Source organism: Apteryx mantelli, chromosome 1 (genome assembly GCF_036417845.1).
Source record: "Apteryx mantelli isolate bAptMan1 chromosome 1, bAptMan1.hap1, whole genome shotgun sequence".
Taxonomy (NCBI): Eukaryota; Metazoa; Chordata; class Aves; order Apterygiformes; family Apterygidae; genus Apteryx; species Apteryx mantelli.
This window is the reverse complement of record NC_089978.1, coordinates 178,977,829-178,996,539: the sequence shown is the minus strand read 5'-3', so window position 1 is coordinate 178,996,539 and position 18,711 is coordinate 178,977,829. Positions and strand designations below refer to the sequence as shown.

At 42.7% G+C, this 18,711-nt stretch overlaps 1 protein-coding gene across 1 annotated transcript in view; it reads left to right on the top strand.

Annotated features, from left to right (window-relative positions):
* Positions 1-18,711, top strand: part of NAV3 (neuron navigator 3) — a 282,224-nt gene that overhangs the window by 155,858 nt on the left and 107,655 nt on the right. The window contains exons 10-12 of the mRNA XM_067313062.1: positions 9,989-10,097; positions 10,517-10,900; positions 17,701-17,820. Coding sequence (XP_067169163.1) covers positions 9,989-10,097; positions 10,517-10,900; positions 17,701-17,820 — 613 coding nt within the window. The remainder of the gene's footprint in view (positions 1-9,988; positions 10,098-10,516; positions 10,901-17,700; positions 17,821-18,711) is intronic.

Here is an 18,711-nt window from a genome sequence, read left to right as displayed (position 1 = left end):
CTCTGCTTCTTTTTTCTTTCTGAAAGAATTAGCTAATTAATGAGTGTGGAAATAGTTTGCAACATTTTTTTAGGTAAGCTTAGCTGAAGAGACTCATAGTTCTATGCGTTTGCAGATGTATTACATAATTCATTTATAAGGCTCCAAAATATGTACTGAGACTTCAAAGAAAGTTTTATCTGACAGAAAAATTTGTCCCTAGATTATTAGTTCTTAAAATCATTTTTATAATTCCTTTTATGAATGATGCAGTAAAAATAAGTTACACTGACTGTGATGGCTTGGGGAAATTCCCTGTGCTGTTCTTTGCTTAAATGTATTCCTGTCTGCTGGGTGGTGAATACATTGAATTGCAAAGTAGCTGAGGAGTAAGGCTGTGTCATGACATTTGCTGTCCTGTGATCTCCTCTAAAGTCAGTTTAATTTAGACAGGTTTATTTGTTTGCTGCTATTCTTCATAAATTCACAATGGAAGGGTGAGCTTTACAAAAGTATTTTTCAATAAATAAGCCTGAGAATTTTCCACATTGCAGATTTATGTTTTGTCAAATGACACCCTACAGAGCAGTGGGGTAAAGCAGAAGAATAAATCTGTGGTGAGCACTTGGTCCTAGATATATGTATGTATCTGTTGTATTTAAGGATGATCATGATAACCTGTGTACCAAGTGAGGCAGTGGGATTTATGGGAAAAAAGTTCGTATAATCTTGTAATTAAAGGCTCTGGTATAACCTTTACACTTGAAGGCCAAAAGAAAGTTGCATGAGTAGCCGTAGTGCCTCCATGTCCTAGTACTTGCTTCCTCAGGTTTGTAATGTATGTGCAAAAGAAAGCATAACAGGTGAATGTTGGGGCAGCTGCCTTGTGGCTCTTTACCCTCATGTGTCCTCCCTAGTTCATATTGTTCCTGTCCCAGGACTGTGGCCCGTGACCAGTGGCCTGCTGGAGCTGGGCTGGTACAGTGGCTGCAGCGAGTATCTCAGGTGGGGAAGGAAACAGGTCAGCAGAGTCACTGAGACCCCCCCGGTTGTCCAGGACCCCCCTGGGCCCCTAGCAAAGACCCTTGCAGCCTGGAGTGGTCTGACACCCCCTGCCACCATGGTGCATGTGCTTTGGCCTGGCTCATTGGGTGAAGATGTTTGATCCCCCATCATACGTTTTTCTGCTCCCAGCTAGAAAGAAGACTGAATGTGTCTGGCCAGCTCTGGCAGTCTCTGACCCACCCGGGCTCAGGCCCGAGCAGCTGCACGGTGCATTGCCACCTTGGCAGAGCAGCGTGAGCCCAAGAGAGTATGGACTCACGGGGGTCAGACGCCACGCAGGCAGTAATGGCTACGAGTGGCAGGGAGCTCGGGGCAGATGCAGAGCGGGTCCCTGCCTGCCCGCAGCTGACCGTGGAGAAAAGCCACTGACTGTAGCTGTTTGGTGAGTGAAGAAGTTACCATTCATTTATCTGGAGTGCCGGGGAGAGGTTAAGCCTTGCTGTTTATGCTGGGGACAGCATAACAGCCCTGCCTCCTCCACGCTGCTATCCAGCAGCGCTGCACAGCACTGAGTCATCTGAAACCTAATGGCTGAGAATAGTAAACCAATCTGAATATAAGGTGAGTTTTTTAAAACAGCAAGTGGAAAAATATGAGATTGCCCTTCATTCTGCAAATTACCCATTTGATATACAGCCCAGCGAAACCCTTCTAATAACCTCAACAGCTTCCTCTGACATCCTGAACAGGCTGTTCCAGCCACATGGCTTCCTGACGTGCGGCTGGGGCGCGCGCAGGCAGCATGTACCAGCACAGGAACATATGGAGCGGGTTGGAGTCCTGCTTCCTGAGCCTGGGCTGGTGGAGCGTTCTCACCAGCCCACCGGGCTCTGCTGCAGGCAAGGCACAAGCACATTAATAAAAACCTTTGCAGGGCCCATATGCCACTGTGACTGACAGACCCTGGGAGAGAATACAACACTGTAACCAGCTTGGTGTCACCTTTTGTTTCGATGCTGATTAAGTGACAGACACGTAATATTTGGGGCTACTGTATGCTCAGGCTAATAGAGCATTCGTCTTGTCTTCTATTGCTTTGACTTTGTGTGCTAGGTGGGGGGGGGTGTGCTAGCTCATCTTTCTTGCTGTGGACCCTCTCTTTCTAGGAAGGTATCAGTGATTTAATATGGAAAACCGTCATTGCTTGAAACCACTGGATTTTTTTTTTCTGGATTAGTTCTGTGTTTATGAAAGTTACTAGGAAAAAATGCATCATTCCTTTAAAATTTCCAATAAGTTTCCCCCAGTGGGTTTTTTTCCTATGTGTTTTAAAAAGCTCTAAACTGAACCAGTGAACAGCAAAAAGTACACTGATGCTTCTGCTAACAGCAATTTATTCATGCAGAAAATCTGCAAATAGTCTGTAATTCTTAGGGTTGCATTTTTAAAGGTTGCTTCCCTGTCAAGCTTTCCCGGGTAGGGATTTATGACAACTGTGTTTTGATGGTGACAAAAGCAGTATATTGTTATACAGCAATTTTCGTATTTGTAGATTTCTGCATACTTTTTTATGAAATTAATTGCCCCTAGATAAAAGTTTGTGTCCAAAAATTGAATGAAATTCTGGTAGTTCTTTGTTCAGCTGTTTTCATTCCTAGTACTAGCACCTTTTTACCAGTGGGAAAAGATACAAATTTACACATAAGTCTTTCTCTGTTGATATTTTATTTAAAAACAACATTTAGTATTGGTGAACTTAGTTCAGACATGATACTAAGCTGTTTTATAAAAAATTACTATTCCACTTACTAGAATTTCTTCAGAAGGTTGTGAAACAATGATTTTATCACAGCTTTTTAATTCCATAGTAGCTTCTGAGTCTCACAGAGATGCACACAAGGTGTGTTTTAAAGAGAAAGAAATGAAATGCTTCCTTTTATAAATCACCTTGCTGGGAAGGTACTGTTGTGTTTCATTTTTTAGCTTCTCTATGATCTTAAATTATATACATATTTTTTATAGCAGAAATTGCAAGACTCAAGGACCCTTTGCAAATCTGCTTTTAGCTGCCAGCACAGGGAGTAGCAGTGATATGGAAGAAATAGTTTGTCATCCTTACCTTTCAGGGAGAAAAATAACATTTGACTGTGAGCTAGGTCTGTTACTGTAGCATCCCATTCAGGTGAAGCTGTGTCTTGAAACCTGTGGCACTGCAAACTGGGCAGAGGCTTCTGTGTCTCCGATTTAATTCACCAGGATGTTTGCTGCCATGGCAGCCAGCAGCATTCACTGCAGTAGCAGAGAAGAGTCATATATCTGGGAATGCAGGTTGAATACTAAAATGTAAGGAGGCTTGTGCAGAGCTTTGCTTCAGTGGTTAATTTTGGCTCTTTATTGAGCTCTGACGTGGAGGCAGTACTTGCAGTTCTGTGTCAGCCCATCTAAAGTGAAGAGCCAAGCACTGGGATCAGTCATGATCTGGTGAGAGGGGGGGAAAAAAGCCCAAGACAGCACTTGCGCGTACTTTGGATTTCAGAACGCAGCAGCTGTACACAGAGATGCAGGCCCATCGCTCTGATGAGACTGGTGATTGGATGAAGAGGGGAAAACACAGTTGGCTTTTGGGATTACTTCTGTGCTGGAGCAGAGTGTTTGATCAACTCTCTTCTGCTTGAGAGAAATCCAAGTAAAAATGACTGTAAGTACTGCAGATTAATGTGACGGGAGAGAAGTGGCTTAGCAGAGACAGCAGTGTAATTTTAAAGAAAATGACTGTGCCTGTCTAGTCATTTACAGTTTGTACACTGCATGTTTGAGTTGTGCTTTTCATTACAAGTGCAAATGTCTGCTACCTGGGATGTGCAGTGTGCAGTGCTGGAAGGATCACCTCTTAAACCTTTCTAAAGAATTGAGCTACTGTCCGTCTCAAAAATATGAAATCTAACTGAGGTGAAGCCACGGCCAGAAAGATGCAGCGATCTGCTGAACTGTCCGTGTTTAAAGGCAAGGAGGTTGGAAGAAGGTGTGCTCGTCTCCAGAAGCAGAAGTCTCTAACCAATCTCACACTCATCAATGAAGGGGAAAAGAAGCGATATTCATACAGGGAGAACTGGTTTGGAAATGCCTCCAAGTCCAGCCAGAGTTACCATCAGCGGGAGGCAGAAGCTGGGAGTAGAAGTTCACTTTCCAAATCTCTCTCACAGTCCGTGCACTCCCTCTGCCACACCAGCCTCACCGCACCCCAAACATTTCAGATGCTACCACCTCCTGGGAGCAGGACATACAGGAGATCAGCAGGCCAGCGTGCAGATGAAGGCTTTGAGATTGATAATGAGGAAGGGGGAAAATCAGACGATGAAAATGCATCCTGCACGTCCCATTTCCCCAGCAGGAACTGGACAGAGGAGGAGGAGGAAGGCTGCTTGCGTGAAGGGACTGCACATCTGGATGAAGATGTCATAATAACGATGCTGGGTGACCTAGAACAGGTCCTTTATACTGATATTTTAGGTAAGTTAACTTTGGCTTGACATGCGAAAGAGCAGGAGGAGACCTAAGTGTTAGGACATATCTGCATGGAGCAGATTTCTGTTCTTGACAGTGATGTCGTGAGACAGAACTGGGTTTATTTGCAATAGTGTGCAAAAATAGGGTTTAGTCATTCCATCCTTGTTCACTTACTCTTAGCTCTAAAGACTGTAGGAAATGAAGACAAATGACTAAATCACTTTTGATAGGTGCACGGGCAGCAGCAGCATGTGAATAATTGAGCCCAGTTTTGTTAGCTGTTTAAAAAAATAAGGCGAAACATTTAAGTGCTATTAGTTTACTCATAAATAATTTAATTTTAATGACATTTATTCTCATGAATCTAAAATTGGAATCTTAAATCCAAGGTTTGGTTTAGATAGAAAATGTCTTGGCCTAGTTACAAACTGCCCATCCATTATTCCTCCCCGCTACCTCCTTGATGATAATTTCATCCGTAAATGTAGAATTATGAGTGCCAGGGTTTCACAGTGTAGTTATATCAGTGCATGCTAGGGAGCATTTGAAGTCTACAGCCATAGGTGCTTCAAAAGACTTCTGTGTTCCTGGTTTTGCTTTTCATCTCTCATTCCTTTCAAAGGATGCTCAAAGTGTTCATTTCTGAAGCTTTGAGTTTCAACCGGTCAAATGGTTGAAGTGTCTGCTTGCTTTTCCAAGGTTGTACAGCATGTGTCTAGCCTGGAGGTATTTCGCTGGTCAATGTGATAGGCCCTGACTGTGTTTAAGATTCAGGATATAGTTTTTGCTGTATATGTAAAGTAAAAAGCTGCCATCACAAAAAGGTTAAAGAAAAAATAAATTTTTTTTTATAAACTCATTTTATTATTAGACTATACCGGTATTCTAGAAGAGGCAAACATTGCCTTTCCTAGAAATCAGAGGCTTGGTAGCAAAGGAATCTGAGTCCTACGCCTGCCCTTGCTGCTCTTCAGCTGTGTGTCACTGAGCAAATCCCTGTTCTCTTGTGAGCCTCAGTTTCTCCACCTGCAGAGTAATTTTGGTACTGGCCTTTGTGAATGGAGTTAATATCTAAGAATGAATAATTTCCAGGGGAACTGCTTATTATTTGTAAATCCTTTTATGAAAATCAGGCTATTAATGGAATTGTTATTTTCTTATTATCTGCTTTGGGCTATAATTACATGCACACAAGTACTGAAATGATCATGAACTTTATTATTAAGTGTGCAGTTATGGGTAAGCTTCAGAATTGCGAATGTAAAAGTTTAATTTAGGTGATTTCAGTAAAATGTTTAATTTGATTTCCTGTGTACGTATTTCATACAGGGGAAGAAAAGAATGTGTTCTCTAGGTATTCATTGAGAGAACCTGTTCACTGCTTATAGGCAAGAACTGGGAACAATCTTTTGAAATGTTTATGTTTTATAGAAATGATGAAGCTACAAGTGATTTGAGCAGATTATATTTTATGGGGCCAGTAAAATATTTGCATCAGACTTTCATGTAAGATGAACAGAATTTTGTAAGAAAGTTTTAAGGAACCTTGATTTTAGTCTTGCATATCCCAGTGTCTCAATGTGTAAAATAGAATCACTTTTCTTTGATGTAAAAAAAAAAAAAAAAAGAACTGCTTGAGATAACAAGCCAAGAGAGCATTTCTGGTATGTTAGGACGTGCAAAAATGGGTAGACTATATGATGGCAGTGGGCCATGGTAGTAAGCAACAGAGAGTCTGGGGGAGTGGGATCCTTTTGAACCCCTATGGTGGGTCCCCATCCTGCTGCAACCAGAAGGCTGTCTCTTCCAACGGGCAAGGTGTAGCTAGTTTTCAGAATAAAGAATATATTCACCATCTCTATGGTCCTTCTTACACAAGGAGGCTTGGTGGAGATGGGTAGAGGCCATGGTGCTGTCCTGAAAATGTAGGTAAATGTCAGGTGCAAATTAGGTTTGTGCAGAAAATTTCTGCACTCAGTGCAGAAAATTTTTCCAGTCTCATGTTCATTTTTTTTCTGCTTTGTGACTTCTTCATCAATCTGTAGCATAAGCGCATCAATAGAGCCCTAAGATAAGGAGGGAAAGGAAAAAGAACAAGTATTTTTAAAACCCTTCGTAGTTATAGTAATGAGGGTTTTGTAAGTAGTACTGTGCAATATTTAAAGATCATGAAAGTCCAGATTTATCTTTTTTACAAAAAAATGGTAGAGAGGTTTTGAAATTACCCCTTGGGTCACTGAGAGATCAAAGGAGATTAGACCTCAAACTTTTCGCCTTTCAAGGATAGAATAATGCCACTTTGAATAGGGTAATTTGTTGGAAGGTGAAATCCTTTTTTCTGTGAAGATGTGTTTTGGCAGTTTGCCATCTATATGTACTTTTATTTTTTATTGCCATTATATACCTTAAGGCCTTGTTGTACTAGTTATTGTACAATATATATTAAAAAGACAGTTGCTGTCATTTTTGCTGCAATGACTTGCAGTGTTAATGTAAAGCAAAGGACAACTGGCAAGGATAAATAAGGAAGGAAAGGACAAAGTCACTGCAAATATGAATTATCTTCAGTTCCTCAAATAACTATACAGGGATTGTATCGTACTGCCTTGTTTCTGCCCGGATATCCCCTGGAATTTATCTTTCTGTATGTAACAGAAAACTCTCTCGTACCAGCAATGACAAGCTCTTCTTTCAACTCTAGTTTGGGCCAGGGCAGGAAACAGGTCTCAGATCTCCAGGGTCAGGAAGGTAACGTCCTCTTGCAAATGAGCCTGAGTGCCCTGGGCGGAGCAGGGCTGCGAAGAGCAGCGGCGGTGAGCGGCGGAACGCACTGAAGGCAATTGCTTGGAGGCAGGCTTTGCCAGTCTGCCCACAAGCTGCCTGCGCTTTAAACAGCAGCCTCAGTCCAACAGGGCTTAATGGTCTCCAGCATAGCCTTGGCATGAGCCCTTCTGCCTCCCAGGAGTTTCCAGGATGGAAAACACAGAAACCTCTATGAATGGTACATGGGATTCATGGGTACGTGGATCAGCAAGGTGCTTGAGCACATGCCTACCTTGAAACACAAGAGTAGTTGTGATAGTTTCAGTGTGAACATTTGCCTCCTTCAAGGTGTTACGTGTAAAAGTACGCACAGATAGCTGTTTTATGGAGCAAAATTTTGTGAATGGACTGGTCTTAGGGTGCGGTTTGTCAAGATGCTGGGTCCATATCCCCACTTCTTTCCACTCTTTCCCTGTGTTGCTGTCAGTTCCAGGGTGCCAACCCAGCAGTTTATGAACTGTTGGCCCATGAAATCAGTGGAGAACTTGGGTACAGTAGCAACTCAGTTTGTAAATGAGCTCAAAGACTCCATCTGTAGTCAAAGCTCAAAATTAAGACGATTATTTAAGTGAACTATTGTTCAAATATGGTTTGCTTCTGCAGATTCTCCCTTATATTTGAAATGAATCTGTCACGATAGATGTTAAACCAGTTTAAGGAGAAATTATCATTGTACTTTAGAGGAGAATACAATTGCTGCCTTACCTACTGTGTCCCTCTATGACCATAACCATGCCTTCAGTCCTGCCACAAGTCAACCTCGGTATATTTTACCCGTAATGCCTTCAAACAGATGCTGTGTTTAGATTCTTTTGTCTTTTCAGACATTTTTCCTGTAGGATCGTCTACCTTCCCAGAATTCCTTGCTAAATGTTAACTTTCTGTTGCTTCCCTTCCCATGCTGAGTATTTCTCAGCTTACTGTCCTATGCAGCTTTCATTAAAAGCTCTACATTAAGATCTCCTCCTTCCTTTTTTATCAAGGTTTGTACTCTACAGTACCTTTCCTTTTTTGCCTCCTTCCCAGACACCTCTTACCTATTTTTTGCCTGTCTCTCTCCTTTGGATGGTACACCATGCTTTTCCTCAGAGACATCACACTTGTTGAATTTTTATGCTGTATAAACTCACATAAAACCCTGGGAGGGGGAGAGGTAGCAAGAGATTGAGAAATACAGCAGCCTGAAGATGTGTATGTGCAAGTGTATTCCACATCTTACAAGTGTGAAATACCTTAGCGCTGCCTAGTATTTTGTCTCTACTTGGATTTCATTTTTGTATGAAGTTGAATTTAAATTTGCAAGACTGTCTCCTGTTACATGAATCCAAGGATGAATCAGTTTCTTGATGTCACAGGAATTCCAAAATGAATTCAGAAGCTTGTTCTCTGTGTTGGATGAGAGTGCTGAAATTTAGAATTAAATATTAAAGGTATTTTTAGTGGTTGTACAATTTCATTATAGTTTATAACAATTCCAGAATGAGGAGTAAAATTAAGTTAACAAAGTGAGGTATGACATGAAATTTATCATTGATAGAATCAAAAGGAAATTATTTACACTTCATGTCCAGCATTGTACACATAACTAGAATAATAATGCTTCTTGCCAGCCTTCTTTCAGGCAACAGATATGGGACACAGCCAGAGGCAGAATACTACCCTTGAACAAACCAGTGATTTTGTCACAGATGTTGTTTCAATATTCTTTAATTCTACAAAAGAAAACAAACAAAATGATGTTAACTGACTGTCACTGATATGCAAAAACTACTACTGAACTACAATTCCTCGATATATGAGTATGCTAGAAAACATGTATTTCTGTATCTTCACTTATGACTTCAAAATCTTTGTTTTGTAGATTGCTTTAAGTTTTATTGCATTTTCCTTTTGTAGCACAGAATATATACATTTATTTTATTTTTTTTTTTAATTGTGTGAAGTAATTGTGATTCAGGATGTTCTGGGTAAAGTTCTGTGGGCTTCACTCAGAAGTCCAGTTGGAAACCAGACTAGTTTGTCCCAGTGCGTCCCTGAAGGCTGTTCAAATCCATAATTCTGTAAATGATGCATGTGCTTAGAGTGTTGTGATTTTTATCCCAAGTAAAACATATGAAAAATAATCCCCCACTTCAGGAAACTATTCCATTTCAGGAAAGATGCTTTATTAAGTGCCTGACTTAAAGAGTACTTTGAATTAACCTGGATGTTAAGAGAATACTGAAGAGTTGTTATAACAGCCATCCCAATTCTTTCCAGACACAGATTTATTGTGGCTTTATTTCCTACCAAGTCATGTAAAATGTCAAGGAGGAAAAAGAGGTTGTGTAATGTATCAAGTAGTCTGGGACTGCATCCTGCCTTGATTATGGAGGATAAAAATCCAAACACTGTAAATCTGAGTTTCATTAACAGATTTGGGCTCTATCACGGATACTTCACTAGGACTCTTTTCAGTGGTGTTTTTACATACCACATTTTATTTACAAGTGTATGTGTGTTTTATTACTGAAAGGATGAGGTTTTATTTTTTAAAAGGTTAAAGGAACAGATATACAGTGTGGAAATATAACATATGTAAGTATTCTCAGCTGTGTATGCACATATGCACTTTATTCAAACTTCTATACTTTTGTACACTAAAATATATGCTCATGTTGTTGTTTTCTTCCAGGGGAAGACCCTGAAACAAGAAGAATGCGAACTGTAAAGAATATAGCAGACCTGAGACAGAATTTGGAAGAAACTATGTCCAGCCTTAGAGGGACCCAGATAAGTCACAGGTACATGGCTTTTGTGTAGACTGCTAGAACTTTGGACTGTAGAAGGGTATTTATCACCTGCTATATGAATTAGAGACTTACAAGGGAAAATTAACTGTGACATTATCCATACCATTTGTTGGACTGCCTCAACAACTTAAATGTGACTTTAATATGCTCTTCTGTCAAACTCTGTCTTATAAAATCATTCACAGGGATGGTTATTATTTTATATTTCTATTTAAATGCCTGTAACTTTGATTTCAGGTTATTTTATAAGAAGAGGTTACTATATACACAAATGCACGTGCGCACATGCACACACACGCACACAGAGAACATTCTTTCTAAACTCCATCTATTCTTTCAGCCTTCACTTTTCCTGATTTCTCAGGAACAGAGAAAGCATAGTTCATTGACTTCTCCATTTTGTTTGGCAGTACATTAGAGACAACTTTTGACAGCACTGTGACAACCGAGGTGAATGGGAGAAGTATACCAAGCTTGACGAGCCGGTCAACCCCAGTGACTTGGAGACTGGGGCAGGCCAGTCCTCGGCTGCAGGCAGGAGACGCCCCGTCCTTGGGTGCTGGTTATCCTCGCAGCAGCGCGAATCGCTTCATACACACAGACCCTTCTCGATTCATGTACACCACCCCTCTTCGCCGAGCAGCTGTTTCTCGCCTTGGAAATATCTCACAGATCGACATGAGTGAGAAAGGGAGTAATGATTTGGATATGTCTGCTGAAGTTGATGTTGGTGGCTACATGAGTGATGGGGACATTCTTGGGAAAAGTCTCAGAACTGATGACATCAATAGTGGGTAAGTAGCATTTTTTCCTTTTAAACTAATCACAGAATCACAGAATCGCTGAGGTTGGAAGGGACCTCTGGAGATCATCTAGTCCAACCCCCCTGCTCAAGCAGGCTCACCTAGAGCACATTGCACAGGATTGCATCCAGGCGCGTTTTGAATATCTCCAGAGAAGGAGACTCCACCACCTCTCTGGGCAACCTGTTCCAGTGCTCTGTCACCCTCACAGTGAAAAAGTTTTTCCTCATGTTCAGATGGAAGTGTCTGTGTTTCAGTTCGTGCCCATTGCCTTGCGTCCTGATGCTCGACACCACTGAAAAGAGTCTGGTCCCATCCTCTCGACACCCTTCCTTCAGATACTTGTACACGTTGATAAGATCTCCTCTCAGCCTTCTCTTCTCCAGGCTAAACAGGCCAAGCTCTCTCAGCCTTTCCTCATAGAGAGATGTTCCAGTCCCCTAATCATCTTTGTAGCCCTTCGCTGGACTTGCTCCAGTAGTGCCACATCCCTCTTGTACTGGGGAGCCCAGAACTGGACGCAGTACTCCAGATGTGGCCTCAGCAGGGCTGAGTAGAGCAGGAGAATCACCTCTCTCGACCTGCTGTCAACACTCTTCCTGATGCAGCCCAGGATGCCATTGGCCTTCTTGGCCACAAGGGCACATTGCTGCCTCATGCTTAACTTGGTGTCCACCAGCACTCCCAGGTCCTTCTCCGCAGAGCTGCTTTCCAGCAGGTCAACCCCCAACCTGTACTGGTGCAGGGGGTTATTCCTCCCTAGGCGCAGGACCCTGCACTTCCCTTTGTTGAACTTCAGGAGGTTCCTCTCTGCCCACCTCTCCAGCCTGTCCAAGTCTCTTTGAATGGCAGCACAGCCCTCTGGCGTATCAGCCACTCCTCCCAGTTTTGTATCATCAGCAAACTTGCTGAGGGTGCACTCTGTCCCTTCATCCAGGTCATTGATGAAGAAATTGAACAAGACTGGACCCAGGACTGACCCCTGGGGGACACCGCTAGCTACAGGCCTCCAACTAGACTCTGTGCCACTGATCACAACTCTCTGAGCTCTGCCATTCAGCCAGTTCTCAATCCACCTCACTGTCCACTCATCTAATCCACACTTCCTGAGCTTGTCTATGAGGATGCTATGGGAGACAGTGTCAAAAGCCTTGCTGAAGTCTAGGTAGACAACATCCACTGCTCTCCCCTCATCTACCCAGCCAGTCATTCCATCATAGAAGGCTATCAGATTGGTTAGGCATGATTTCCCCTTGGTGAAGCCATGCTGGCTACTCCTGATCACCTTCTTTCCCTCCACATGCTTGGAGATGGCTTCCAGGATGAGCTGCTCCATCACCTTTCCAGGGATGCAGGTGAGGCTGACTGGCCTGTAGTTCCCTGGGTCCTCCTTCTTGCCCTTTTTGAAGACTGGGGTGACATTGGCTTTCTTCCAGTCTTCAGGCACCTCTCCTGTTCTCTAGGACCTTTCAAAGATGATGGAGAGTGGCTTAGCAATAACGTCCGCCAGCTCCCTCAGCACTCGTGGGTGCATCCCATCAGGGCCCATGGATTTGTGGGTGTCAAGTTTGCTTAAATGATCTCTAACCCGATCCTCCTCCACCAAGGGAAAGTCTTCCTTTCTCCAGACTTTCTCTCTTGCCTTCAGGGTCTGGGGTTCCTGAGGGCTGGCCTGAGCAGTAAAAACTGAAGCAAAGAAGGCATTCAGTAACTCTGCCTTCTCTGTATCCTTCGTCACCAGGGCACCCACCCCATTCAGCAAAGGCCCCACATTTTCCCTAGTCTTCCTCTTGCTACTGATGTATTTGAAGAAGCCCTTCTTGTTGTCCTTGATATCTCTAGTCAGATTTAATTCCAAACGGGCCTTAGCCTTCCTCGTCGCATCCCTGCATACTCTGACAACGTTCCTATATTCCTCCCAAGTGGCCTGTCCCCCTTTCCACTTTCTGTATACTTCCTTCTTCTGGCTGAGTTTTGCCAGGAGCTCCTTGCTCATCCATGCAGGTCTCCTGCCTCCTTTGCTTGACTTCCTACTCATAGGGATGCACCGCTCTTGAGCCTGGAGGAAGTGATGTTCGAATATTAACCAGCTCTCTTGAACACTCCTTCCTTCTAGGGCCCTCACCCATGGGATTACTCCAAGTAGGTCCCTGAAGAGGCCAAAGTTTGCTCTCCTGAAGTCCAGGGTTGCGATCCTACTTAGTGCCCTGCCTCCTCCTCGCAGGATCCTGAACTCCACCATCTCATGGTCACTGCAGCCAAGGCTGCCCCCGACCTTCACATCTTCCACCAGTCCTTCTTTGTTTGTTAGTACGAGGTCCAGCAGCACACCTCTCCTTGTTGGTTCCTCCACCACCTGTGTCAAGAAGTTGTCACCAATGCTCTGCAGGAACCTCCGGGACTGTTTGTGCCTAGCTGTGTTGTCTTTCCAGCAGATATCGGGGTGGTTGAAGTCCCCCATGAGAACCAGGGCCTGGGATCGTGAGGCTACTTCCAGCTGTCTGTAGAAGGCCTCATCGACTTCCTCATCCTGGTCAGGTGGCCTGTAGTAAACACCCACAACAGTGTCACCCATGCTAGCCTGCCCTTTGATCCTTACCCATAAGCTCTCGACTCGCTCTTCATCCACCCCTAGGCACAGCTCAATACATTCCAGTTGCTCTCTCACATAAAGAGCAACTCCACCACCTTGCTTGCCTGGCCTGTCTTTCCTAAAAAGCACGTAGCCATCCATGACAGCACTCCAGTCATGCGAGCTATCCCACCATGTCTCTGTAATGGCAATGAGATCATGGCCCTGCGACCGCACACATATCTCTAGTTCTTCCTGTTTGTTCCCCAAGCTGCGTGCATTGGTGTACAGGCATTTCAGGGAGGTGATCGAGCATGCAGGTTTCCCAGGAGGGGTAAAAGAGGGTCCTCCATAGCCACATCCCATGCGCACTTCCCTGGCTGCATTCACCTCTTGGAGGCATCCTGACTTGAGCAGTCTTTTGCCAACTACCCTGTCACTATAACTCTCCCCTTCCCCCATCTTTCCTAGTTTAAAGCCCTCCTTACCAGGTTGGCCAACCTGTTGGCAAAGACCCGCGTGCCCCGCCTCGTGAGGTGGATCCCATCTCTCGCCATCAGTGATTAGCAAGTTTAATAGAGTTTTCCATAACAAATTCTGGCACATAAGAACAAGTTTCATTATGGATGCTACATGATATCAAAAAACAAAAGAAGCCCCTAAGATGAAAGTGATGTTCTTACCTGCCTTTGAATTCTCTTCTTCTCTGTTAACATCAACATGACTTTGCTATTAACTGCAATAAGAGCAGAAGTACTTCTTATTAGTTCTTACTGGAATTCCTTAGTTATCTGGTAAACCATCATTTTGCAGTGCTTGCCCTGGGATGGGTCCTCTTTCAGTATTTTTATGTTTTATTTGAGATGATATCTTTATTTGAGATGGTATCGGATGCAGCTAATGAAAAGCAGTTGCTGTCAGGCCTGACTTTCTCTGTTTCCACTTCAGATGTTGTCTAGTCTAGTCTGTATGATAGGCCTTTACCACAATTTTTCAACTGTGCATATCATCTGAGCTGTAGGAATATCTTCTGAGATATGAATAGATCAGTCATTCTCCTGGCTTACCCAGGAGAAAGAATGACAGTTATTTTTATTTTTCCTGCCTATTTTTGTTTGCTTGTTCAGTTGATTGACTTTGGGGAACTGACTTCCCTCTGATATTGAGAGGGGACCGCTGTACTTTTTTCATTTGGAAGTTGACTTTCTCTACAGAAGGAACTTTCTTTTTTTTAAAAAGTCTCTGTATGTGTTAACGGTTACGTTTCTGACTGATTTGTGGGTATCTCTAGTATAGGCCATTTCTGTTGAGATAGCCAAAAAAACCTCCCCACCTTAGCTTCAAATTACTATTTAAGAATTTTTATATCAATCATATGAACATAAATCACTTAATTTCTATGTATGTCAGAACTTTTAAAGCATCATTTAAGGAAAAAGGCCATGTTACTGATTCTTCCATCTTTGACTTACCCGTCAATGCTGCCTAAAATGTTATTTTAGTGGAAATGTTGTTGGCATGTCAAGGCTGCTTGGTGGCTGAGGTAACATTGGTTTGAATGGAAGTCCCATAGCTACATCACTGCTGGGCACTGTATGCATTTGGCACTCTTGCTGTCTATCGAATCTGTAAGGCTGGCGTGTAGCTATGATTAGAGAACAGTGGCTAATGAAGCAGGATATCATGCACTCCTAAGAGTAAACATAAGTCTGTGATCAGAGCTCTGTCTAGCATAGTATCTCACCTCAAGTAACATCCAATGGTGGATATCTAGAAAGAGTATACCAAGAGAGCAAGCATATTCCTATCTTTTCTGATACACTTTCTCAGTGATCTGTGAATGGAGCACTGCTGGCAAGCTTGTCCACAGCATAGCATTAGTGGCTGTGAAATAGGATGCCATATTCATGTGGGCTAGAACAGGCAGTGAAATGAAGAGAATAAGTATTAAGAGCTCAGAGTCACTCAACTGCAGTATCCAAACAGAGAAAAGCAATCTTGAAAATGTTATACTTTAATGTCTTAAGACCTTTTTCCATAAAGGAAATATAAATTATGTCTTTGATGGATGTATAGGCTTATTAAAATAAAAAAAAAGGGGGAACCCTTTGCAGTGCCTGATGAGTTGTATTAATTAGCTTATCACATTAGAGAATTAATATAGTCATCTTGTTGTGTGACTTTTCTTTGCGTCTGTAATAAGGATGACTCAACAGACAGTAAGTTGCAATGTGCTCAGTTCACATTTTTAGGCATGCTAAATGTTAAAAACAAGTTAATATGCTCTGAAAATTCAGGATTCATTGAGGCATGTGAAGTCTTATCTCCTTTATTCCTCTCCCATTTTCAGTTTAATTACTTTAAACACTTGGGGATAGGAATGCAGCAGTAATTAGAAATTAGTGTGAGAAAGGCCTGTTGCACATATTAAGTCTCTCCACTCAGGCCTTATTTATACAGGAAAAAATCCATATAGACTGGATTGCATTCAAACCGCAGCTCAATTTAATATACAGTTCCCGAGCCTTGGACTCACCTATGTAATTCACCCCTAGCTACATAATCTCTCAGAGAGTCTCAGCTTTGACTTTAATAAAAGGGCAAATCTAGTGTGCAAGATGGAGTACTATTTTACTTTGGAAAACAAATGTGAAGCTATCTTCTGCAGACTCCAGAAACCAGGGTTTCAGAAACCCCTTTCCGAACTGCAGACCAAATCATACCGGTGGCTGCAATGCCTTAGAGCTTAGTTAAAACTAACTAAACCCGTTGTGTTTTAATGCCCCTGTGGCTGCCTCCATCCACCGTGGCACCCAGGACCCGACGCCGTCTCGCCCTACAGCCATCGCCCAGGGCTGCGCTGCTGCAGCTCAGCCCTCACCACCGCGCCGGGCCCCTGGACCCACCTCGAACCGTGGCGGGGAGGCCAGTGCTCCCGGGCTGCTGTCGTAGCTCCCCGTGACACTTGATTTCAGTTAAATCATCTCCCCAAAGGAAGCGCAGGGAGGGGGCCAGCTCGCATCTGGAGCACCGGTGCTGTGCATGTGCCTTGGCTTGCGCTTCAGAGGCTGCGCGGAGTTATTCAAGCAAAATGTTTGTGTAGCTGAACGTGTGCTGCAACTGAAAGATGGATTTGAGTGGCACCATTTTATGGCTCTAGGAAAACAGGTGTTAAAGATTATTTGAACTGGGAGTGAACTCCAGTCGGTCGTTTTAACCATCCTCCCAGCATTGGGACTGCAGCCTTTTCAGTAAGCCTGTAAATTTACCTGGAATAGTTTCACAGGGGTTTGCCTGGATTTCATTTCTGTATGTGCATGTCTGTGTTAATATTATAACTAGTGCAGTGCCATAGAAGTGCATGGGCTTTGCAAAGAAACATTTGCAAATCACATAGCAGGTTACTTTGTTGAAGTTATCATAAAAACAGCAAGAGGGAGATGTAGAATGGAAGAGCTTAAGAAGGAAGATGGTTTAATATAAGGTATTTTGAGAAATAATGGACAGGTCTTTGGAGTGAGACAGGTTTGTGGTATGACTTAGTTATAAGCACCAAAGTTTAAATCCCTTATAGAGATAAATTGTAGGTAGGTGTTTCAGAAATTATTGCTGCTTCTTGAAATTCAGAAACTTGTAATGGCTCTCTAGTGACTAAGCAGTGCTATGCTTTCTGTTCTCTTCATTAGTCATTCATTAGAATGTGAAGTGGTAGGAATCAAGGAAAAGGAACAGGGAAATAAACAGATTCTTTAATTGCTATTATAAGGGCTTCAGAGGATGTCTGTCTTCATATCTGAGTGACTGCATGCAAGAAGGGACTACAAATTTGGGTTCTCAATTTCTGTTATCTATTCTCCCACTTAGATGAATGACACTTTATGTTGGACTTAAGTTTCTTGCATCCGGTGCTGTTCTTTGACAAGACTGCAGTACTTAAAGTGAATTTATGAAGATACTTGATGGCCTCATTCTAAATAGGTTTTGACAAAACAGGTTTCCCTGTAAGCCATCAAAAACAGGCAAAAGATGCTAGAAAATAAGCACCTAGCTGATCTCACTGCACTGGGCACACAAACTGAGAATATTTAGAACAAGTCTACCATCTAATAGGGCAGCCCTTACTTTAAACATTTGAATTCTACAGTCCATTAACTTTAGAATAAAATATAGTTGCCAGATGGCTGCATTTCCCACTGATTGACCACACATTTATTTTCAGGTACATGACAGATGGAGGACTCAACCTATATACAAGAAGTCTGAACCGAATACCAGACCTAGCTGCCTCTCGAGACGTCATTCAGAGAGGGGTTCATGACGTGACTGTGGATGCAGACAGGTAACTGCTTTGCTTAGTATGAAACTGTCTGAGATTTTTCAGATATTTTTCATCCTTTGTACCTGCTAATATATCACACTTTTGTTCATAAAGAATAGCAAAAGAAAACAAGTTTCTGAGACTGCTACGTTTCTGGCCACAGGGCAAAGCATGTCAAATACCACAATGAGTGGGAAAAAGCTAATGCCTCACAAGAGAAGGGAACTTAGAGGAAGAATTTATTCTTGAAAATGTAAGAAAAAGTACTGAGGAGCCTAAACCTTATCTGCAATCTTGAATCTCTGAAATAGGGCAGGATTTTTACAGGTTGCCTTGTCAACTGGTGGATATGGGGTGGGGGAAACACAAGGTCCAAATGTAGCAGAGCTTGCATGTGCCTGATGCAGCTGGTCAGAACATTTGGTGTTGGCTCAGACGATGACGCTCTGTTCTTCTACCATTTTGACCTCTGCAGGTGTTAGAAGAAAGCAATACCCGTGAGCAGTGGGAAGCAAGAAGTGGGGTTATATCCGATTCTCTATGCAGTGTGAAAAAGGAGAAAACACTATCCTGCCCTTATACACATACATATAGGCACGGGCATAAAAATGTGCTCCCACTAGTAGGTGTCCAGATTAGGCAAGGGTTTTCTCTTTATTTTCCTTGAGCTGAAAGTAGATTCAGATTTGGTGGTTTGTGTCCACCTCTGAGAAATATAAATGCATAACCCAACTTTTGCAGAACTTAGAGCTGTCAGCTCTGAGGTTTTGGTCAGACCATCATATAGATGAAGAGCAGCTGTGAAGTTTGGCAGTCTTCAGATTTAGGGGTTTGATTTCAGTCCCATCTTTTTTAAATCAGTTTTCCCTTAAGGAATAAAATGTGTTTAATCAGGAAGGGACGGAAGGTTCA